The following is a 20,017-nucleotide window of genomic DNA, read 5'->3' as shown; positions in this document are numbered from 1 at the left end:
AAGAAAGTCTTTAAAATATTGCTGGAGAGATCTGTTTGAAAGTAAAAATACCCTATAGAGTTGATCAAGCCAAGACTTGATTTGAAGGAAAAAAGGTTAAGCAAAATCAGGACTAGCTGATTTGACTTAAAAAGAGACTAAAAATCAAATGACCAAAAATTTAAATTGAATAAGCAAATTCAAAATGTATATAGAATATAACAGTTGTCAGAAAGTATTGTGGATTGTTACATTCCATCAAAATCGAGAACTTAAAAATAGATTTTATGTATAAAAATGCAAAATATCCAAATATAAAATAAGCAACAGAGTCTTAATCCAATCTAAGAAAAACAACTGGAGTAACCCATAAATAAAGTACAAAGGTGGGGAGAATCACTTTGACCTAGATAGATTTTTAAGTGAATTGTATAAGATCTTTAAAGAGCAGTTATTAATTCTGTTACAAAAGTTATTTTTAGTAATTGAGAAAGAAGTAGGTCTGTCAGATAATTTATGATGAGAGAAATGCGATTATGAGAACTAAAACTATAGAGGAGTAGCACAGAGAAAAAATAGAATACACAATATTATTAATTAATATTAAAGAAGTAGTTTTTGTGCTTTAGCAGAAAGACAGTAACAATATATACTCAAAATATTGACTATGACCAAGTTGTCCAAAGTTTCAAGGATGCTCAAAAGTAGAAAAATAGTATGATAAATCATAGAAATAATAAAAAGAACATATATTATCAGATCAATTGGTACACAAAAAGTCTTGGTTGAATATTGTATTGATTTATGTAAAAAAATCTACAAGGCATTATGAGGTAATATATATCTGAATAGATAAATAGCTAATATAGAGAGCTAGTGTACTTTAAATTTCTTAAATTGGGAAACTTTCACATTAAATGTGCGTAGGTAAAATAAGATTTCTTCCTCTATTCAGTACTGTTTAATATTACAAAATTGGCAGTAAAGCAAAAAAAGAATTAGAAACATAAACATCAACAAAGAAAACATGAAATTGTCCTTAATTTGGATATTGTAGGTGGCATAATACTTGTACTTTCAGTATAATATCAGAGCACCACATAAATTCACAGAATGGATCATTATTTCTACTCTAACAAAAAACAAGAATAGTAGAAAGAGAAATTCTATTTAAAATAAATATAACACAGAATATATGAGAATTAATCTAGATGTGACTAAAAATACTCTTTATTAAAAAATTGGTGTGAGGTTGTATAGAGGATATGCTGGACCCTAACTGTGGGACCTAGCTTATGAAAGTTGCTAACAAACATTTTTAAAAATCACTAACATAAGTCTATTTAGACTTGCTGGACCCACAAAAGGAACACTGACGGGATAAACTGTTCCTTGAACCCAGGCAACCAAGTTGTTATTTTGACTAACTTTGTTTTTAACAGAACCTGTGGCTAAGCTATTGTTTGAAAAAGATTCTAAAATTCTATTTTCAGCAGTCTTAGTATTACTAAAATGGCTTGAGCCCAAATAATGCTATATAAACTTTCTATCCCCTGACCTTAATTGCCAATTAGTAACCCATACTATTTGGCCAGCTGGCTTTGTTTCACTCCAACTCCCTCAGCAGTTGGACTGCCCCAATAAAATAAAAAATGACTATTCTACCTGCTTGAATCGATAGATTTGGTGCTATGTTAAACAAGCAAAAGGATACACATAAAATTGAAAGCTAATTCCCTAATAAATAAATAGATCATTCAAAGATATGAACAATTTTTAAATGATAATTGCAACTATGAATAACCACACTAAAATGATTTAAAATGTTTCTAAAACAATGAATCTTAAGATTTTCAAATTAAAACAAATGAGATTTCAATCATCATAATAATTGTTGAAATTCATATAGTCCTTTAAAGGTTGAAAAGCACTTTATAATGAGGACTTCGATTTCTGATAGATTCTAGAGGGTACAACTAGGATCCATTGGGAGACTGTCACTAACACTTCACACTGAGGGGTGTGGCCATTCTGGGATTCAGATCTCAGTTATAACAGTTATAACACTTTTCAGTTTATGGTTTTTTTTTTCCCAAATGCTTTGTAAGCTCCTTGAAAACAGGCCAACGTGTCTTCTATTGCTTTATATTTGCTAGAACACCTAGCAAAATGCAGGCAATTTTTAGCTAAGTGAAGAGTTCTTTGAAATGAAAAGTTTATTTCTAAATTGGCTGACTATAAAAAAAAGAGAAAAAAATCTATTTAACTAGATAATAGGTGAATTACTACACAAGTATGCCTGAACCTTTTTAATTCCTGAGAAGGACTATGAGGAGTAGGGACAGGAATATAGTGCTTGGTTTCTCCAAAGGTGAGCAGGGGAATGGAGAGAGCTCTTCTTAGCACAGGGCTGCTTTGTGGGAGTTCCAGTTGCTTCAGTGTATCCACCAAAAGAGGATTTATTGGATCCTGAAGTGGGGAGGCATCAGTCCTATGTGTAAGTACCTTGCATATACATGTTCAAAACCTGTTTGTAGAATTGATTAGTTGATTTGATTTGATAAGGGAGAAAACAAAAGACTAGAGCCTATATTAGAAATCATCTTTTTTTTTTATCAAGATGGATTAAGAGAATATAAAGAATTGTCCTGTTAATAATAGGACAAGTATTCCCATCTTTTATGGGAAGTATTTTGAAGAGGATTGACTTGAGGTAGTAGTAATTTCAATATCATTTATTTATGAATGTTGCCTGAAATAGGAAATGAAATATAATAGATATTAAATAATACATTTCTCATAAGGATATACAATGTTCGGAAGTAATTTTACCACATAGAAGCATATTTTTATTTAGTGGTTTGAAGCTCCTTGAACTTTTCCTTCCTCAATTATATCTTCTGTTTTCTTTTTGTTTTATAACAAGATTACTATTTTTTTATGTATGAGGCTACAAAACACCAATCAATGTTTTAATTTGTCAAATAAGTATTTTATTCATACATTACTTTCATTTCTGTAATAGTTCTCACAATTTAGAAGCATGAAAAGATTTGTATTCAGGAAAAACATACTAGATAAAAAGGGAGAAAAAAAATGAAGATTCAAGAGGATTTTAAACCAGTAAAGAAGGAAAAAATAAATTAGAGATAAAGCTTGGAATTTGGGTCATGAAAGATATATACAATCCATGGCAGCATGTTAAAGAATACTACTTGATATAAAGAATCCATTCTATAGTTTGGCTTTCACCAGTTGTCACAGTTGCTTTCCCCTATGCCTCAGTACAGAGGCAATTGTTAGCCAGAATATTTGGAGAAAAATTTGCTCAATATAGAATCACTCTTAAAAATATTGCCTAACCATATTGACTTGAAAATAGACTGTATAGTCTCCCTTTCCTTAAATCTAATTCAATTAAAACCTAAGTCTGTAGTCATGTTTTTAGTGTCCCTTATGATATAGGCACAAATGGGTTATTATTGGACAGTTGGGAAGAATACTACAAAAGTGACAATTGTAAAGGGCTAGAACTGAGCTGGTGCAAGGTAACCTAGCAATTAGACAATTCTCTATTAACATATGCTTGGAGAATGACCCTCCCCAACTATTCTGTGCTGAATCTGTGGGTGTGGACAAAGAAGGAAAAGAGACAGATAAGGGGGTGGAATAGGACTGGAGGTGCATTCTTTTGGCGGTGGAGAGAGGAAGGAGGCGTGGAGATTGCTAGATCTAATCCCCTGACTGTGACCCCAAAAGACCAAGAATAAAGACTTTTGCTTATCCTGACTCTGGCTGATTCTAAGATATCCAGGGCCACAACAGACAATGAAGGAAAACATTATTGATTAAAGACATTTGCTTTTTTTCTTTTTTGGTCATCTTTGCCAATTTGATGAGTGTGAGATAGAACCCCTATCTCTCTCTCTTAATATCCAGAAACATCCAGAGATGTTTCTCTTTTTATTTCCTAAAAAAAAAAACTTTCTAAAAATAGAAGCCTGTATTTTTGGAGCCATACTATACCCAAAGCATTCTTTCACAGGACTATACTAATTGAGAAGGAATCACACTAAGAGAAGTACCTACACATGGATATAGCAAGAAAGAAGTTCTCTAATTTACCATATGGTTGTTAGCAAACCATAATCAGTTGCAGAATATCTACATGTCCCCAAATCTCTTCAAGGTCCTCCACTGCATATCATCCCAACTCTCTTGGAAACATGCTTTTTCTATCCTCTTCCTTGTGGTGTGAGATACATGAAAAGCCTGAGAGAGTTCTTGGGTAATTAATAATCATTTTTAATAATTAGGCTAACAAATAAATTGATGTCAGTGATTTCTCTTTATAACCAAAGACAAAAGACCAGAGGTATTATCAATTGTTTAAATACCTTTGGAAAATGAGTACCTCTAACAGGCCATTGTCAACCCTGATTTGTGGACTATCAATGAGGAGGTGGGCCAGAAGTTTTAAGCTCCTCCAGCTCTTTCAGTTGAGTTCTTGACTTGATCTTGAGACTCTGCAGCATTCCTGGACAAACGACTTCATCTCTACCCGGAGGTCTTAAAATTGAAAAGTGGTGGAATTCACCTGGGCATAAGCCCAGCTTTTTAGGACTAAAATGCAAGATTCTTTTTACATATTAAACAGAAGTAAGTTCTAGTTGGGTGGAGTCCTGTTTAACATTGACAAAAATGTTCTTGAAGATTTAGTCTAATGAGGAAGTAAAAAAAGAAACATCTCTGGATCCCAATCTTAATAATTGATTATTAATAATTTCTCTTAGGTGGGGAAGTAAAGCAACAGAATCGGTTCATAAAGACTAGTCTTCTTGGCTAGTCCTTGGCTAAAAAGGTATTGCTTGAATGAAGGAATGAATGGGGATTTTGTATATCAAAGATTTAATCTCTTTTTGGCTAATTCCTGATATTTAGCATGCTGTTAAACTATACTCTCATTACCTCTCCCTCTTCTCTTTCTCTGTGTGGCTCAGAAAATGGCAACTAATGCTAGTCTTAATCTAAGTATAACATAGGAAGGCAGCTATACTGCTCTAATTAAAGAAAATATTCCTAATTCAGAGACAAATTACTTTTCTATTAGCTAGTGTTTTGGATTATTTGCTGTATTGCTTTGCCTCCATTCACATATCTAATAGAGATCTGGCTGCAGTCATTTTACCTCTGCCTTATTATTTTGAAATAAAATTTATTATGGCTTTCAGGAGATCAGAACAGTGTCATGTTGTGTTTGTAACATGGAAACTAGGTTGTTCTTAAAGTACTCTTAAAGATTGCTTGTCATCTGGATTTGGAAGTGGGAATGATGAAGTGCGAGAATTGAGGGTAAAAGATCCCCTCTGGTGGATTTCTCAGATCTCTTGCAAAGAAAGAATTCGAAAACTTGAAGTCTGTAGCAAAGAGGGATTTATTTACACAAAGAAGACAGCTTGTTAAGACAACTTTCTTAGTGGGCATGGTCTTGTTTAGGAATTAGCAAAGGTGCATTTATACTGAGAAGAAAATAATCTTCATCAGTGGGCTAAGACCAGAAAGGCAAATAGATTCTGATTAGGAATTAACAAAGATGGGTTAAGAAATCAGTAGGCTAAGAAGACAGATTTTAAAAAAAAAATTATTATTATAGCTTTATATTGACAAAACATATGCATGGATAATTTTTCAACATTGACCCTTTTAAACATTTCTGTTCCAATTTCTCCCCTCCTTTCCTCTACCCCCTCCCCTAGATGTCAGGCAGTCTCATAAATGTTAAACATTTTAAAGTATAGGTTAAATACTATATATATATATATATATATATATAAATAAAATATTTATACAATTATCTTGTTGCACAAGAAAAATCAGATTTTGAAAGAAGATAAAAATAACATGGGAAGAAAAAAAATGCAAGCAAACAACAGAGTGCAAATGCTATGTTGTGCTTCACACTCATTTCTCAGTGTTCTTTCACTGGATGTAACTGGTTCTGTTCATCACTGATCAATTGAAACTGACAGTTGAAACTGATTTGGATCTTCTCATTGCTGAATACAGCCACTTCCATCAGAATTGATCCTCATATAGTATTGTTGAAGTGTATAATGATCTCCTGGTCCTGCTCATTTCACTCAGCATCAGTTCATGTAAGTCTCTCCAAGCTTCTCTGTATTCATCCTGTTGGTCATTTCTTACAGAACAATAATATTCCATAACATTCATATACCACAATTTGTTCAGCCATTCTCCAATTGATGGGCATCCATTCAATTTCCAGTTCTTAGCCACTACAAAAAGGGCTGCCACAAACATTTTTGCACACACAGACCTCTTTCCCTTTTTTAATATCTCTTTGGGATATAAGCCCAATAGGGCTCCAATATACCTCTGGATCAAAGGGTATTGTACAGTTTGTTAACTTTTTGAGTATAGTTCCAAATTGCTCTCCAGAATAGTGGAGTTCACAACTCTATCAGCAATACATGTGTACCAGTTTTCCCACATCCCCTCCAACATTCGTCATTATTTTTTCCTGTCATCTTAGCCAATCTGACAGGTGTCTACACACCTGTGTATCTCAGTTGAGAAGACAGCTTTCTTAATGACCAAACTCCTGATAAAGAATGTGGCAAAGATTTGGGCTTTTATTAGCCTTCTGAGACTTTATCAGGTTTGCCCAGGCCCCCTGAACTGGGAGCAGTTTGAGGGACTAATCTCCAATTCAATAGAGGATGGTGATTATGCCCCTGGCCAAGATCTCAAATCAAATGAGATTACTTATCTGGGGAAAGGTGTTGTCTAGAAAAGGTGTGCTCCTCCCAGGTTTGAGAGTCAGGAATTCCCCCCAAGGGGGATGCAGGGTCCCCAAAAAGTTAAAGGGTCACAGTTTATAACAGGAACACTGGCTCAAAATAATGGAATGTCCAGTTCTGAAATTTGAAACTATGTTTTGTCTGTGCCCTTTTTATAAGCTGTGTGTGGTGTTTGTTCTTTCTTTGAGAACAAAACCCCACTCTGTATTTTTTCCATGTTTGCCAAATGTAGATCTCTTTTTATGACTGTACAGACCTTGCTTTCCTCCCAATCTTTGATCTCCTTTCTCTTCTGTCAGATTCCTAATAACCAAACTATCAACAGTAATATAACAATATACCTTAATGATTTTGATTCAGCAAAGCACCAGATATCTCTCTTGTCATTCCATTTGGGTCATGTACTAAACCAAATGTAACTAATGTCGAGCTTTGTAAGCACCTTATGAAGTTATCTTTAAATGTGTAGTTATTCATAGCATTCCAAAGTGTATCAGTTGTTTGGATCATTCCTAATTAATAACAGCAAATGTAAAATATTCTGATTACATTTTTATCAGTTAGATTTTTAAAAATAGTGTGAAATGACTATTGAATATATGCAACCAGTGACAAAATAGGATTAAAAATAAGCTTGAAAGTACATTTGCTTGTCTGCCACAAGATCTAATAATGTCACTTCAGTAAACACTCAAGTGTTTTACAAGAGGGTTGAGCAAAGTCATACCTTTAATAATTTTAAGCTTTTTGTATTTCCTTACCTAATTTAAGGAAAGATTGTTTGAGCACGAGACATTTATATTTTACTCATAAAAACAGGGATAGGGGCAGCTAGGTGGCACAGTGGATAGAGTGCTATCCCTGAAGTCAGGAGGATCTGAGTTCAAATCTGGCCTTAGACATTTAATGCTTCCTAGCTGTGTGACTCTGGGCAAGTCACTTAGTCCCATTTGCCTCAGCAAAAAAAAAAAAAAAAAAAAGCAGGGATGTATATTTCTTGTACATCCTTGTATCCTCCACAGTAACCGGCATTGAACTTTGCTCATTTTAATCTATTAAAATATTTTTAAAAATTAAAAAAAAAAAAAGGTCTGAGGTACTTGATGTGGCTGATATTTTAATGTTATTTAGGCACCAAATGATGGTAGGCACCAAATGTTTGGGTTTGGTCATGTGAAGAATTCACAATGCCCATTCTCTGTGACAAAGGTAGGTTTGTTTAGGGAAAGAGGTTACAGACAAAATAAGACATTCAGAAGATGCCAGTTCTCTAGTGGAACTTGCCATTTCCCAGGAGAAAGACCACTCCATGAGGTTGGGGCATGTTTTTAGCTGGCAGACTAAATTATGAAAGGGACTTAGAGCCCCCTAAAAGAGTTAGCTGTAAGGAGCAGTGGGGTCAGGAGAGGAGAGACACCATAAGGCATGGTGTGGTTAGGAGACACCATGGGGGGAAGGATAAGGAGACAGGCATAGAGGGATGGGTAATGGGAAAGACACCAGATGATAGAGAACTGTGATGGACTGTCTCAAAGGAGGGCAGCATTGAAGCCAGGGGCCAACAGCAGATTTATAGGGAAAATTTAGCCTCAGAGACTTGGATTTCTGACTGGATTACCTTCACTGAAAATGGGACCATAGAATTAAACTGACTCTATCAGAGGCTTCTTTTTTGCCTGCCTTAGGAAACAATTTTATCAATGCTTCACATTCTCTCTGCCCACCACATTCATCATTCAAGACCTCATCACACTCACTTTAGATCTCAGAGGGTTAATCAGCTTTTCAGCAAGCATACCAGACTCTCAGACATTTGCCCCTCTGGCTTCTCTCCCTGTTTAGCTTGACCATTCCATTATATTTCAGTAGACAAGATGGCTTCTGGAATACTTTTCATATCATCCTGGCCTGAGTCTAGAATCCACAAAATATGAAATTAGAAATCTAATTAAGCTCCTTGCCTTAGTGATTTCAGTGCTAGTGTTTGAGAAGAGATGTGAGAATTAGAGTGGGGAATCCCCTCTGGTCCAATGTGAAAGAATTTGCAAACCTGAAAATCTTAGGCAAAAGGGAATTTTATTGGCACTGAGAAGCTGTTAGGGAAACAACAAAGGTTAACATTGAGAAGAGAATATCTTCACAGTGGGCAGTGTCCTGGCAGGCAGCTTTGCCAAGAAGAGAGCTTCCTGGCAAAGCAAATTCCTGTTTCAGACTTCTGAAGAGATTTGGAGTTCAGAATTGTCTTATCAGTCTGAGGTTAGGGGTTCCATTCAAAATTGAATGAGAATCCCTCAATGTTATCAATCCCCCCCAGGCCTAGAATTCCAGTTGAAAAGGGAGTACTTATCTTGTATTCAATAGGAATATCTGGCCAAGATCTCCAACTGAATGGGACCACTTAAGAGGGCGTGGTCTGGGAGGTATACTTTTCCCCGAGGAGAGCTTGAATCTCCCTTCTTTTACATACTAAAGGGGACACAGTTTCAGGGCATTAGGACTAGGGTATATGGAAAAAATTACTGAACTCTGAGTGAAATGAATGAAAAGGTTTAGTAAATATTTACTATCTTTCAGACTTTGTGCTTACGCACCAGGCATAAAACAAAAACAAACCAAGTAAACAAGACTTTCTTCTGAGAGGGGAACAAAACTTCCAAAAGTAAGAAAGATAGAGTTGGAAAATTGGAATTGATGAAGAAAGAAAAGAAAACATGGCTTATGGCCAGAAGATAGGAATTGGAACCAGAGATGAAAGCCCACCTCTTAAAGTCTAGGGACTCAGTGTAATGCTGGAGAAACTGAGACAAAATAGAAATTAGAGTTTTTAATTTTTGATTTGGATTTCTGAGAGGGAGAGATTGTGCTGGGGGCATCATGCCCCCAGGTCTGATATCCAAAGCATCCAACAGTGAAAGGGAATTCTCAATGACATATATATGACTCTAAGCTCTAGTAGACAAAGGGGGGTGGAGTCCATACTCTGTCGAGTAGGAATCTCCAGGCAGGGATCATCAATCCGGTTCTGACAGGTTGGGGGTAGGACCATAAATTCTAACAAATTGGGAGGTCTTAGGAGGTGTCTAACTAGAGCCAGGAAACCTGAAATTTAGAGTTATAAACAATGCCAATTAGGTATCTGAGATAGGACATCTGGAGTTTTATCTTCTAGAATCTCAGATCTCCACAGCTCTAATTATCTTAGTTCTAATGAGCAGGAAAGTGGGGTTGCAACTAGGGAAACTGAGGCAGAACAATTAGGGAAACAGGCAGAACAATAAAAAGGAATTGTGACACACCACCGATATCAGAACCTGAGTTGCAATATTGAGAAGAGGAGGAAAAGAAAGATTTAGGAGAAAGGATTTAGGAGAAGACCTGTGATTATTTGTACTTTTTTCCTAGAAGAGGAACTCCTGGAGGTGCTGCCAATGATATGCAAATGATTGGATTTCAGTGAAGGAGGACTGTTCAGCTTCACTTTCTCCAGTGACATCTAGGTCCAGTGGCCAGATATAGGTCCAGAAGACTGGAGATGTCCCTGGGTGTAAGGTCTGAGTTTGATTGAGGCAATGCCCAATCAATAATTAAGGCTTAATAAAAAAAAAAAAAAATGAGCCTCTTTGCTAAAACAGAAACAATTGTGGTACTTGGCTTGGGACCTATTGTTGGCTAGTCAATGAGAGCCAGAGTGATTTGAGTCTAAGGCATGGTTCTTAAGAAAGAAATTTAGCTAATAAATCCCAAGATATCTTGGGAGATTTCCAGGATCAAAATTTACATCCAGTGGGCAAAGTACCCCCCAGTTAAGAGTGTAATACCCACTATGTGGACAGAAGGAAGGGAGATAAAAGAAGACGGAAAAAAAAGAGCCTTGTTGCCCAACTGGCCAGTTGGAGTTGAGTCCCTTGTGGAGCAGCTCCTCCTAGTATTCCCAGAGGTTCTTTATGTCTATATACTCTCTAAGTATCTATACTCAAGACATCAGGGAGAGGATACTATGACTTACAAGTGAAGGGCTGTGCAAGGTCATCTGCCACTTTCTCCTTTGGATCTGTGTTCAGTAGCCAGATATAGATCAGAACAAGTGGTGATGGCTCTAAATGCAGTGGGAGACATTGATCTTTTTAAACCAAGGTCTTTAAGAAGTTTTAGTTTGACTGAAGCAGCAGCCATTCAATGATTAAGGCTAGGTAAGAAAAGCTCTGCTATTAATAGCTGTGTGAAACAGATTATCTCTTAACTTTACTGAGCCTTAGTGCTCTTGTCTGTAAAGTAAGGACTAGGACCAGATGATTTCTAAGGCTGTTTCTAGTTATAAATTCTCTAGTTGTTTTCTCTACTTTTCTTTTCTTTCTTTTTTTTTTTTTTTTCCTCCTTTTTTTTTTTGGTGAGACAATTAGAGTTAATTGACTTGCCTAGGGTCACCCAGCTAGTAAATATGTGTCTGAGGCTGAATTTGAAACTCGGGTCCTTTTGACTTCAGAGTTGGTGCTCTATCCATTTCATCGTCTATTTGCTCCATCTACTTTTTAACGTCATATTGATTAATTCCATCATTTGTTCTAGTTAGGCCTTTGGGTAATTTATACCATACCAACATTGAATCTTTTGAGTTCAGCAAATCATTTAAAAGGAAATTTGCATAGTCATTATTGCTCATTTATGAAGCAGGGTAAAGCTATATTAGAATTACCTATAATTGGGAATTGAATGTAGTGTATTAATATGGTTTATTCTCCCTAAAAAGCTAATAACTATATTTTATAAAAATTTTAAATGATTTTCTGAAGTCATTACCAGAAGTTATTTTCTTAGAATTAGTTGCACTTACAGAATCCAAAGATCATTTTGATTAAAATTTTACCCTTTATATTTTGATGATTTTATATCTTTTTTGTAGTCCAATTTAATTTCTTATGTTCCCTTTTAATTTTTATGCATATTCATAATTCACAATAGATTTGGAAGTAATAAGGGTCTTGGAAGCCATCTAATTCATTATCTTCATTTTGCAAATGTAGAAATTGAAGCTGAGAAAAGTTGTCTCACCTAAGATCATACAGACAAAAATAGTTGCATTGAATCCAGCATGTGTAACTTAAAATCTAGCATAGCATCTTTTAACAGTGCCTTTCAGATCACCAAACAAGCATAATTTTTTTGCTTTCATAACTTCTCCATGCTCATTCCTTTCTCCCAGTCTTCCATACTCTTCTTCCAACCTTGGGTTTATTTAATTATATGTATTTGGATGACTCCCAGCTACATCATTCCCATTCATTTTACTCTCACACACCTTGCCATGCTTATGTTCTCTAGTATTATTTCCTGAAGTCCCCTAAAGCTTCATGTGTCTAAAATGGAATTAGTTTTCTTTTCTTCCAAAACATTTTCCTCCTTTCAGGGAAAGGGAACATGTGCAAAAATGTTTGTGGCAAACCTTTTTGTAGTGACTAGAAACTGGAAACTGAATGGATATCTATCAATTAGAGAATGTTGAATAAATTATGCTATCTGAATGTTATAGAATATTGTTTTATGAGAAACGACCAACAGGATGATTTCAAAGAGGCTGAAGAGACTTACATGAACTGATGCTAAATGCAATGAGCAGAACCAGCAGAACAGCAACAAAACTATACAAATTCTGGTGGACATGGCTCTCTTCAACAATGAGATGATTGAAACTAATTCCAATTGTTCAGTGAGGAAGAGAACTATATATACCCAGAGAGAGGACTGGAGGAACTGAGTGTTGAACACAACATAGCATTTTCACTCTTTCTGTTGATGTTTGCAGGGATTTTGCTTTCTTTCTCTTTTTTTTTTCCCTTCTTGATCCGATTTTTCTTGTACAGCAAGATAACTATAAATATGTATACATATATTGGCTTTAACATATTTTAACATATTTAACATGTTACTACCTGCCATTTAGGGGAAGGGGTGGAGGGAAGAAAGAAAAAATTTGGAATAGAATGTTTTATAAGGGTCAATGTTGAAAAATTACCCATGCATTTGTTTTGTAAATAAAAAGCTTTAATAAAATTTTTTAAAAATGCAGATCAAACACAAAAAAAAAAAACCAAACAAACATATTTTCCTCCTTTCAATTATATTCCTAATGATCCGATCATAATCTAACAAAAATTTATGATATTGGTGGTACTACTTTCCCAGATAACCTACAATCTAAATTAAGGCCATTTATAGTTAAAGAATTAGAATGAGGGGCTTCTTTGTGAAGTGGAGTTTTTAAAAGAGGAATTTTGATCAGGCAGTATATTTTATGGTAAGCAGAATATCAATTCACATTCCCCCAAGAAACAGTTATGAAATTCTAAGAAGCAAATATATAGAATAGTCATTTAAGTTCTAAATCAGACACTGTGAAATAAGCTGCAGGAGGCATAGCTCATGGCTTTATTGATGATACTTGCTTCTTAATCATGTTCTTTTTATGATTTGCCCCCTCATCCATTAAATTGTAACCTCCTTGTGAATAGGATTTAGATTTTTTTTTGGTACTTATATTCTCAGCTCCTTTAGAATGCCTGACATTATAGATGTTTAATAAATAATTGTTGATTAATGAATTGAACTTTTCCTGTTATCATAGAAAATACAGTTAAGGGGTCATGAGTGTTTCTTCCTCTGCTCTCAAGGGCCAGAGGTCATTATAATTAAGTAGAGTTTAGTGTTGTTTTGATTCACAGTTCTTAGAGTCATTTTATATGTTCTTGTTCTACTGACTTCATTTTGCATCAATACACAGAGATCATCTTATGTTCCAGCTTTTCTCAAGAGACCTGAGTCATTTTTTATTCTTCTCATTTCCTCCTTTCTTCTCTTCCCTTCTCTCCTTCAGCCAATTTTTCAGTGCTGTAAATCCCACTACTTTCACAGCATTATAGATTCTGCCTTTCTTTTCTACATACTCTGCCCACCATCCTTGTTCAGATATCCACTGCCTCTTTTGGACTTTTGCAGAGAAGTTTGTTTTGTTTTTTGTCTTTGTGTTCTCAGTACCAAACACAGTGCTGGGCATGTAGTCATTCCCTTCTAAGGGTTACTCTGAAGGTGAATGATTGATTCTTTAAAGGCTGAGGATTATGACATTAAGTTGAAGCCCAGGTATTCATGGAGCTCACATAAGAAGAGGCATTTGCTAAATCAAATGGGGAAGATAATGGATGTTTCTAGCTTATTCATGATGATTTTTCTTTCTCCACTAAAGCAAACTGTATTTAATTCCATGCTACTTTAAATGACCAAATGTGTATTAAAATACAGATTGGACTTTACAAAGCATCTGTGCTGTTATCTGGAGTTGTTTTATCTTTTTTATAAACCTACTGTTCTGAGTTTCACAATTGAGATATAGTAAGACAGTCTGTAATGTAAATCTCACTCTTTTAAATAAGCATCCTGAGCTCCTTGTCTCTTATTTTAGAGGGACAATTTTAAATTAAAGCACTCTGATGTAAGATTTTCAACTGTTAATTGTGCTATTTGTTCTTTTAGGGGGAATCATTTTATACTTCAGAATTAGGACAAGTATGTGAGAATTCCCATCAGCCAGCGTGGATTTCTTTCTTCAAGTTCTTCCAATACAGCCAACTACATAACTTTCTCAAATAACCCTTCTTTGTGCCATGTTCTGTGGCTTGCATCAAAAGAGGAATTTGTCTTCATGAAGATTCCTAACATTGGTAATGTGATGAATAAATTTGAGATCCTTGGGGTTGTAGGTGAAGGTAAGTTAGATTTCCTGAATTAACTGAATTCTTGAGGAATATTGGGCTATTCTGGTATGGCAAAACCTCATTAATTATGACTCAGATGATTTAAAGTTTATAATAATTCACCCATATATCTCATTTTAAATAAAATGCTTAAATTTCCTCTCGTGTAATAGAGGACAGCATAATCCAGTCTATAAACAGCAGATTTTTTTTACTTTAAGAGTTTCTTTTTAATGTTTGTGTAGCTTCTCAAACTTGTGGGTTTTATTTTTACTTTTTGAGTAGATATTTATTAGCATGTCTTTAGCACTAATGATGTTTATATAAGGTGATCTTTATTAATACACAGATGTATTTCTACAGGAGATACTATAATTGAATTTTTGAATGAACAAAACCTGTTCAATTAAAATTCTGCAAGTCATATTTCATCAAATGAGGTTTTATTGTAGTTTAGAGATAGTTAAGTGCTCATCAATTTTTTGAAATAAAATGAGAGAATCAATAACTTCTAATTAAAATATTTTCAGATACATGTTTTTAAAATTGGTGGATGCTACATAACATTGTCTTTATAAAATATTTTATTGGTCATAGTTTGAAATAGTAGCATTCTTAGTTTTTCTAGTTTATCAGTCACCTAAATAGCTCAGTCATTTTCATCATGTTCACATGTTCTTGTGAAGGAGAGGTAATATATTTTTTTTCTTAAAAAAGAATCCAGTGTGATGATTACCTCAAAATTTGAAGCAAGAAGCTATAGAAAATGGATAGTATCTTCCTGAGTGCCTCAGATACTTTTTTTTTGTATGAGCATTCCTAAAAATGAAAATAGTTTTACTGAATACTTATGTAAATAAATCAGTTAATTATTTCATTTCCACAGAAAGTACTGTATTACCCACCTTCTTTCTGTCACCTACCTTGATGAATCCCTTCCATTTTCTCTGCACATACCTGGAGTAAATCGAAGTGATCATTTTGGTTTGGTTAAGATCAGGTTTCAAGGTAAATTTCCCAGGAGGTAGTGAAAACTTTTTCTGTATAGGCAAGTTGGCCATGTATTGGGGAAATCTGTGACCAGAATAAATGTACTGTTGCCATGGGAATATGAAAAATGATTACTATTAGATGGTTTATTCTCCAGAACCTGGTGATGCTTACTGCTAGATATAATTCCCGTTGTGCTAGAATGTGAATAAGAATTTTTTTTTAATGCTAGAGTAGTCAGACATTCTATAAACATTTTAAGCATTTTATAGATCAAGACATTTTGACAAACTTTTATATTAGATCTTCTTGCTTGGAAGTGATTAGTAGACTTTTTAATACTAATTAGACTTTTTAATGTATGAATTAATTTTCAGGCATCTAGTATCATTTTAGTAAAATATCTATTTTAGGGAATTAATAAGTGAAATTCTAGTGTTCTGAGAGATGTTGATATTTTCCCCCAAATTGACAACTTAATCTTTTACTTGTAGGATAATGCCCAATTATTATGGTATTCCTTAATCATAGGCCAGTGCTAATAGTTCTCTAAAATCTAAAAATACTTGTTTAATTGATTAGGGTATGGGAGGAGAAGAACTTGAAATTAACCTTTTGTTAAGAATTTTTATTTTTATATTTTTATATGGTTGTCTGATATACCACTAGCTTTTATTTTAGGAAATATTAAATTTATGATACTAAGTTTGTAAAATATACAAATTGGGGGTTTAGACCCTCTGAATATTCTAATATGATATTTGTTTATGTTTGTTCATTTTTATTGCAGGAGCCTATGGAGTTGTACTAAAATGCAGACACAAGGCAAGTAGAGATTTTTTAAAAATGTGCATGTATTTAACTTTTGAAATTAATTTGGTACACTGGGGGCATTTAATTTGGTACACTTTGGTACACTATGGGCATTTAATTGAAATTTAATTGAAATTCATGCAAATGCAGAAATAGAAATATGATGAACTTCCACAGTTGATACAATCCTTTTCCTGTTTAGTCAAGATCTTTGATTACATTTTAACTTATTTAAAGAATTTGTATAATGGACAGCAAGTACACCATGAGCTTCTTTTGTTGTTGGTTGGGACAGGAAGATGAAATAGAATAGAAATTAAAATATTTATTTTTGTATTCAAGTTACACAAGAGGGAATTTCATTAAATATTATTTCTGTTGACCTGCAAATTCCTAAAGCCTCAGGAATTTAAATACATTAACACCAATTCTTTAATAGGGAAAAATAGGGAAAATAATGAATTAGTGTTAATATGGGATAATTCTCAAATGTAGTTTTAATCTCCCTTGAAATGAATCACATTTGTACTATATTTGACTATACAGTAAGTTGTTTAGAGAAATTATATGTACACAAACAGTAGCTGAAGGGTGACCCTTGTTGAAGCTCTTCAGCGTGTTGTTTCTATAATGATAGTAATTATGATACAGATTCCAATTTGTGTTGTGCTTTATGTTTGCATGTTGTTAGTATTTGTGTTTTCATTTTTTGATAAAAAGCATTGGGCAAGTTGCTTCAGAATTTAGCAAGAGAATTTACTTAAAATTTTGATATAAGCTTATTTTGCAAGACTTTAATTTTTTTTCCTTCTCTTTAGATCTCTGTATGTACTCAGATTGAAGGCCTTAACAGATTTAATGCTTTTAAGACTTGTTTCATTTCAAGTAGCTTATCTTCTAATTCATTAATTTTATTATCTCTGATGCATGTGTTTGGCTTATTTCACTTGTGGTATATCTTTTAACATTTCCTTACCAGAATATTTAGGGGAAAAAAATCCTGTTTTTTTGTTTTGTTTTGTTTTGTTTTTCCCCTTCAGCACACGATTAAGGATATCTAGGAATTAAAAATAGCAAATGATAGGAAATCAGAATTAACTTAAGACCTACAGTACTTTTTAAAGAACATATTATTGTATAATCATTTTGTAATTATTTAAGTTATTCATCTTCAAGTATTAAAAACAAAACTACTTCAGGTATTTTAAACTACATTTCTGAGAGATTTGTTCTGAGGAAACAGATTATTAATATCCACTGTTAAGTATATAATTATTCTTAGAAGAAAAAATATTTTTCTGATGTTTTAACCATTTTACATTCTATAGTAAATGGAAGCTTAGTCCTAAACTTAAGAATTCATGATTATCTATGGAATGTGAATAACTTAACAGTCATTATATGTTTGTTAGAGAGGGATTGGCCTTATCATTTAGGTTAGTATTCTTTTTACTAATACATGTTGGTAACTGTCTAAAGCAGGGCATGAGACCTTAATGCACTATTGGGAGAGTTTTCTCTAACACAATTTGAAACTATGCCCAAAGGGTTATAAATGGTCTTTGACTTAGCAATACCACTGCTGAATCTATATCCCAAAAGAGATTAAAAAAAAAGGGGGAGTGGGGAAGGATCTATATGTACAAAAAAAGATTTTTAGCAACTCTTCCGGGGGCAGAGAATTGGAAACTGAGGGGATGCATATCAATAGGGGAATGACTAAACAAATTCTGGTGTGTGATAATTGTGGGATACTATTGTGCTATAAGAAGTGATGAGCAAGATGCTCTCAAAAGAACCTGGAAAAACATCCATGTGCTGAGGCAAAGTTAAATGTACTGTGCACAAAGTAATAGCAATATTTTAAGATGATTAGTTGTGAATAGCAGCTCTTCTCAGCAACACAGTGATCCAAGACAGCTCTGAAGGACTTAGGATGGAAAATGCTATCCATATCCAGAGAAAGAACTGCAGATGTCTGAATACAGATTAATACGTGTGCGCGTGCGCGCGCGCACACACACACACACACACACACACGCCACACATACATTTTTAAAGCTAAAAACTCAAGCAAAAAGCCTTCCAAAACTTTTCTATTTGTAATCCATTTTGGCCTGAGAAATTTTTAGATGATTTTAGGCATATAAAATATACAAATGAAACATTTATTGATAATAAATCACAATTTCACAACCCCCAGATTAGTTATGAGACTCCATATGGAATCATGGAACACAGTTTAAGAAGTTGGGGTCTAAAGCATTGAAAAGGTTAAGCAACCATATATGTATGTATGTGTGTACACACACACACACACACACACACACACACACACACACACACAGAGACACACACAGAGACAGACAGACAGTATGTATCTGAGCTGGGTCTTTAATTCAGCTCTTCCTAGCTCCAAGGTCAATTCTCTATCCATTTTTGTGCTGAAAGTTTTTTTTTTTCTTTTAGATTATGTAACAGATCTTTTCTTCTTTTTCTTTTTCTTCTTCTCTAGAAAGGTCAGTCAACTAAAGTCAGATTGTGAAGGGAATAATTTGAAAAAATTTTTGAAAGAAAAGCTGATTCTGAAATGTTAAGCAGATGAGTTTATATTTTATTCAAGAAACAAGAAAGGTCCATTGAAGCTTTTATAGTTGGGGAGTGACACAATTAGACCTTTGCATTTGGAATATTAATTTGAGAGCCTTTGGACAGTTGGAGTCAGGAAGACAGAACAATTATTAAGCTATTGCAATACTCCATTTATGAGGTCTTTAGGGCCTGAACTCAAGTAATGACAAAGTGAGTGGAAAGAATGGGTCAAATGTGAGAGATTGTATACATAGAATCCACAAGTCATAGTTTGATATAGGGGATATGGGAGAATGAAAAGTCAAGAATGACTCTGGGATAATGATGATGTCCTCTACAGAAATTGGAAAGTTAAGAACAAAGTTCATTTTGATGTGTTATCTTTTGAACATGTTGAATCTGCCACGTGTGTAGAGATTATAGTTGGAGATGTCTCAGAAGAGAAACTAAAGCGTGTATTTATTTATTTAGGAGTTATCTACATAGGATAACTTTATCCTAGGAGCAAATGGAATCACTGAGAAGAATATATAGAAAAAAATAGTTAGGATGTTGAACTCACAAAGGAGACGGACTATATCAGGTGAAAGTAGAATTATGAAAAAACTGAGGGAGGAATGGGGAAGTGAAGTAATCATTAGTCAAAGACTATATAATAAGGTCATGAAGGATGAGGATGGCTTTAGCAATTAAGGGATTATTGGTAACCTTGGAGTTTTTGCTAAAACCACATTACTAAAGATTGAGAAAAAAGTAGATGATGAGAAAATATAGGCAGTTGGGGACAGATGACTTTTTTACTAGGTGTTTAATTGTGAAAAGGAGAAATATAAAGTCAGAATTTGTTGCTGTTAATGGAAAAACACTTCTAAAAGAATGCCATGGTGATAGTGTGGTTCAGTAGTTTCAACTTCATAAAGGAAAAATAGTACTTTTTTTTTTTTTTTCAAAGTGGTCTTGCATGAATTTTAAGAAAAATGTCTAGATCTGAAAAGAAGCAGAAAAAAGTTCAGAACCCACCACTGGATAGAAATGAAATATCTTTTATTGTTTCATTTCATTGTTTGAACATTTTAT

At 34.1% G+C, this 20,017-nt stretch overlaps 1 protein-coding gene across 9 annotated transcripts in view; it reads left to right on the top strand.

Annotated features, from left to right (window-relative positions):
- The window catches only part of CDKL5 (cyclin dependent kinase like 5), a 251,901-nt gene that overhangs the window by 71,588 nt on the left and 160,296 nt on the right, over nt 1–20,017 (top strand). For all 9 annotated transcript variants that reach the window (XM_074299887.1, XM_074299881.1, XM_074299886.1 and 6 more), the window contains 2 exons: nt 14,325–14,557; nt 16,326–16,360. In XM_074299887.1, the coding sequence (XP_074155988.1) occupies nt 14,494–14,557; nt 16,326–16,360 (99 nt within the window). In that variant the 5' untranslated portion in view covers nt 14,325–14,493. The remainder of the gene's footprint in view (nt 1–14,324; nt 14,558–16,325; nt 16,361–20,017) is intronic.

This window comes from Sminthopsis crassicaudata, chromosome 3 (genome assembly GCF_048593235.1).
Source record: "Sminthopsis crassicaudata isolate SCR6 chromosome 3, ASM4859323v1, whole genome shotgun sequence".
In the NCBI taxonomy this organism is placed as follows: Eukaryota; Metazoa; Chordata; class Mammalia; order Dasyuromorphia; family Dasyuridae; genus Sminthopsis; species Sminthopsis crassicaudata.
The sequence above is the reverse complement of the archived record's forward strand: the minus strand, read 5'-3'. Positions and strand labels throughout refer to the sequence as shown.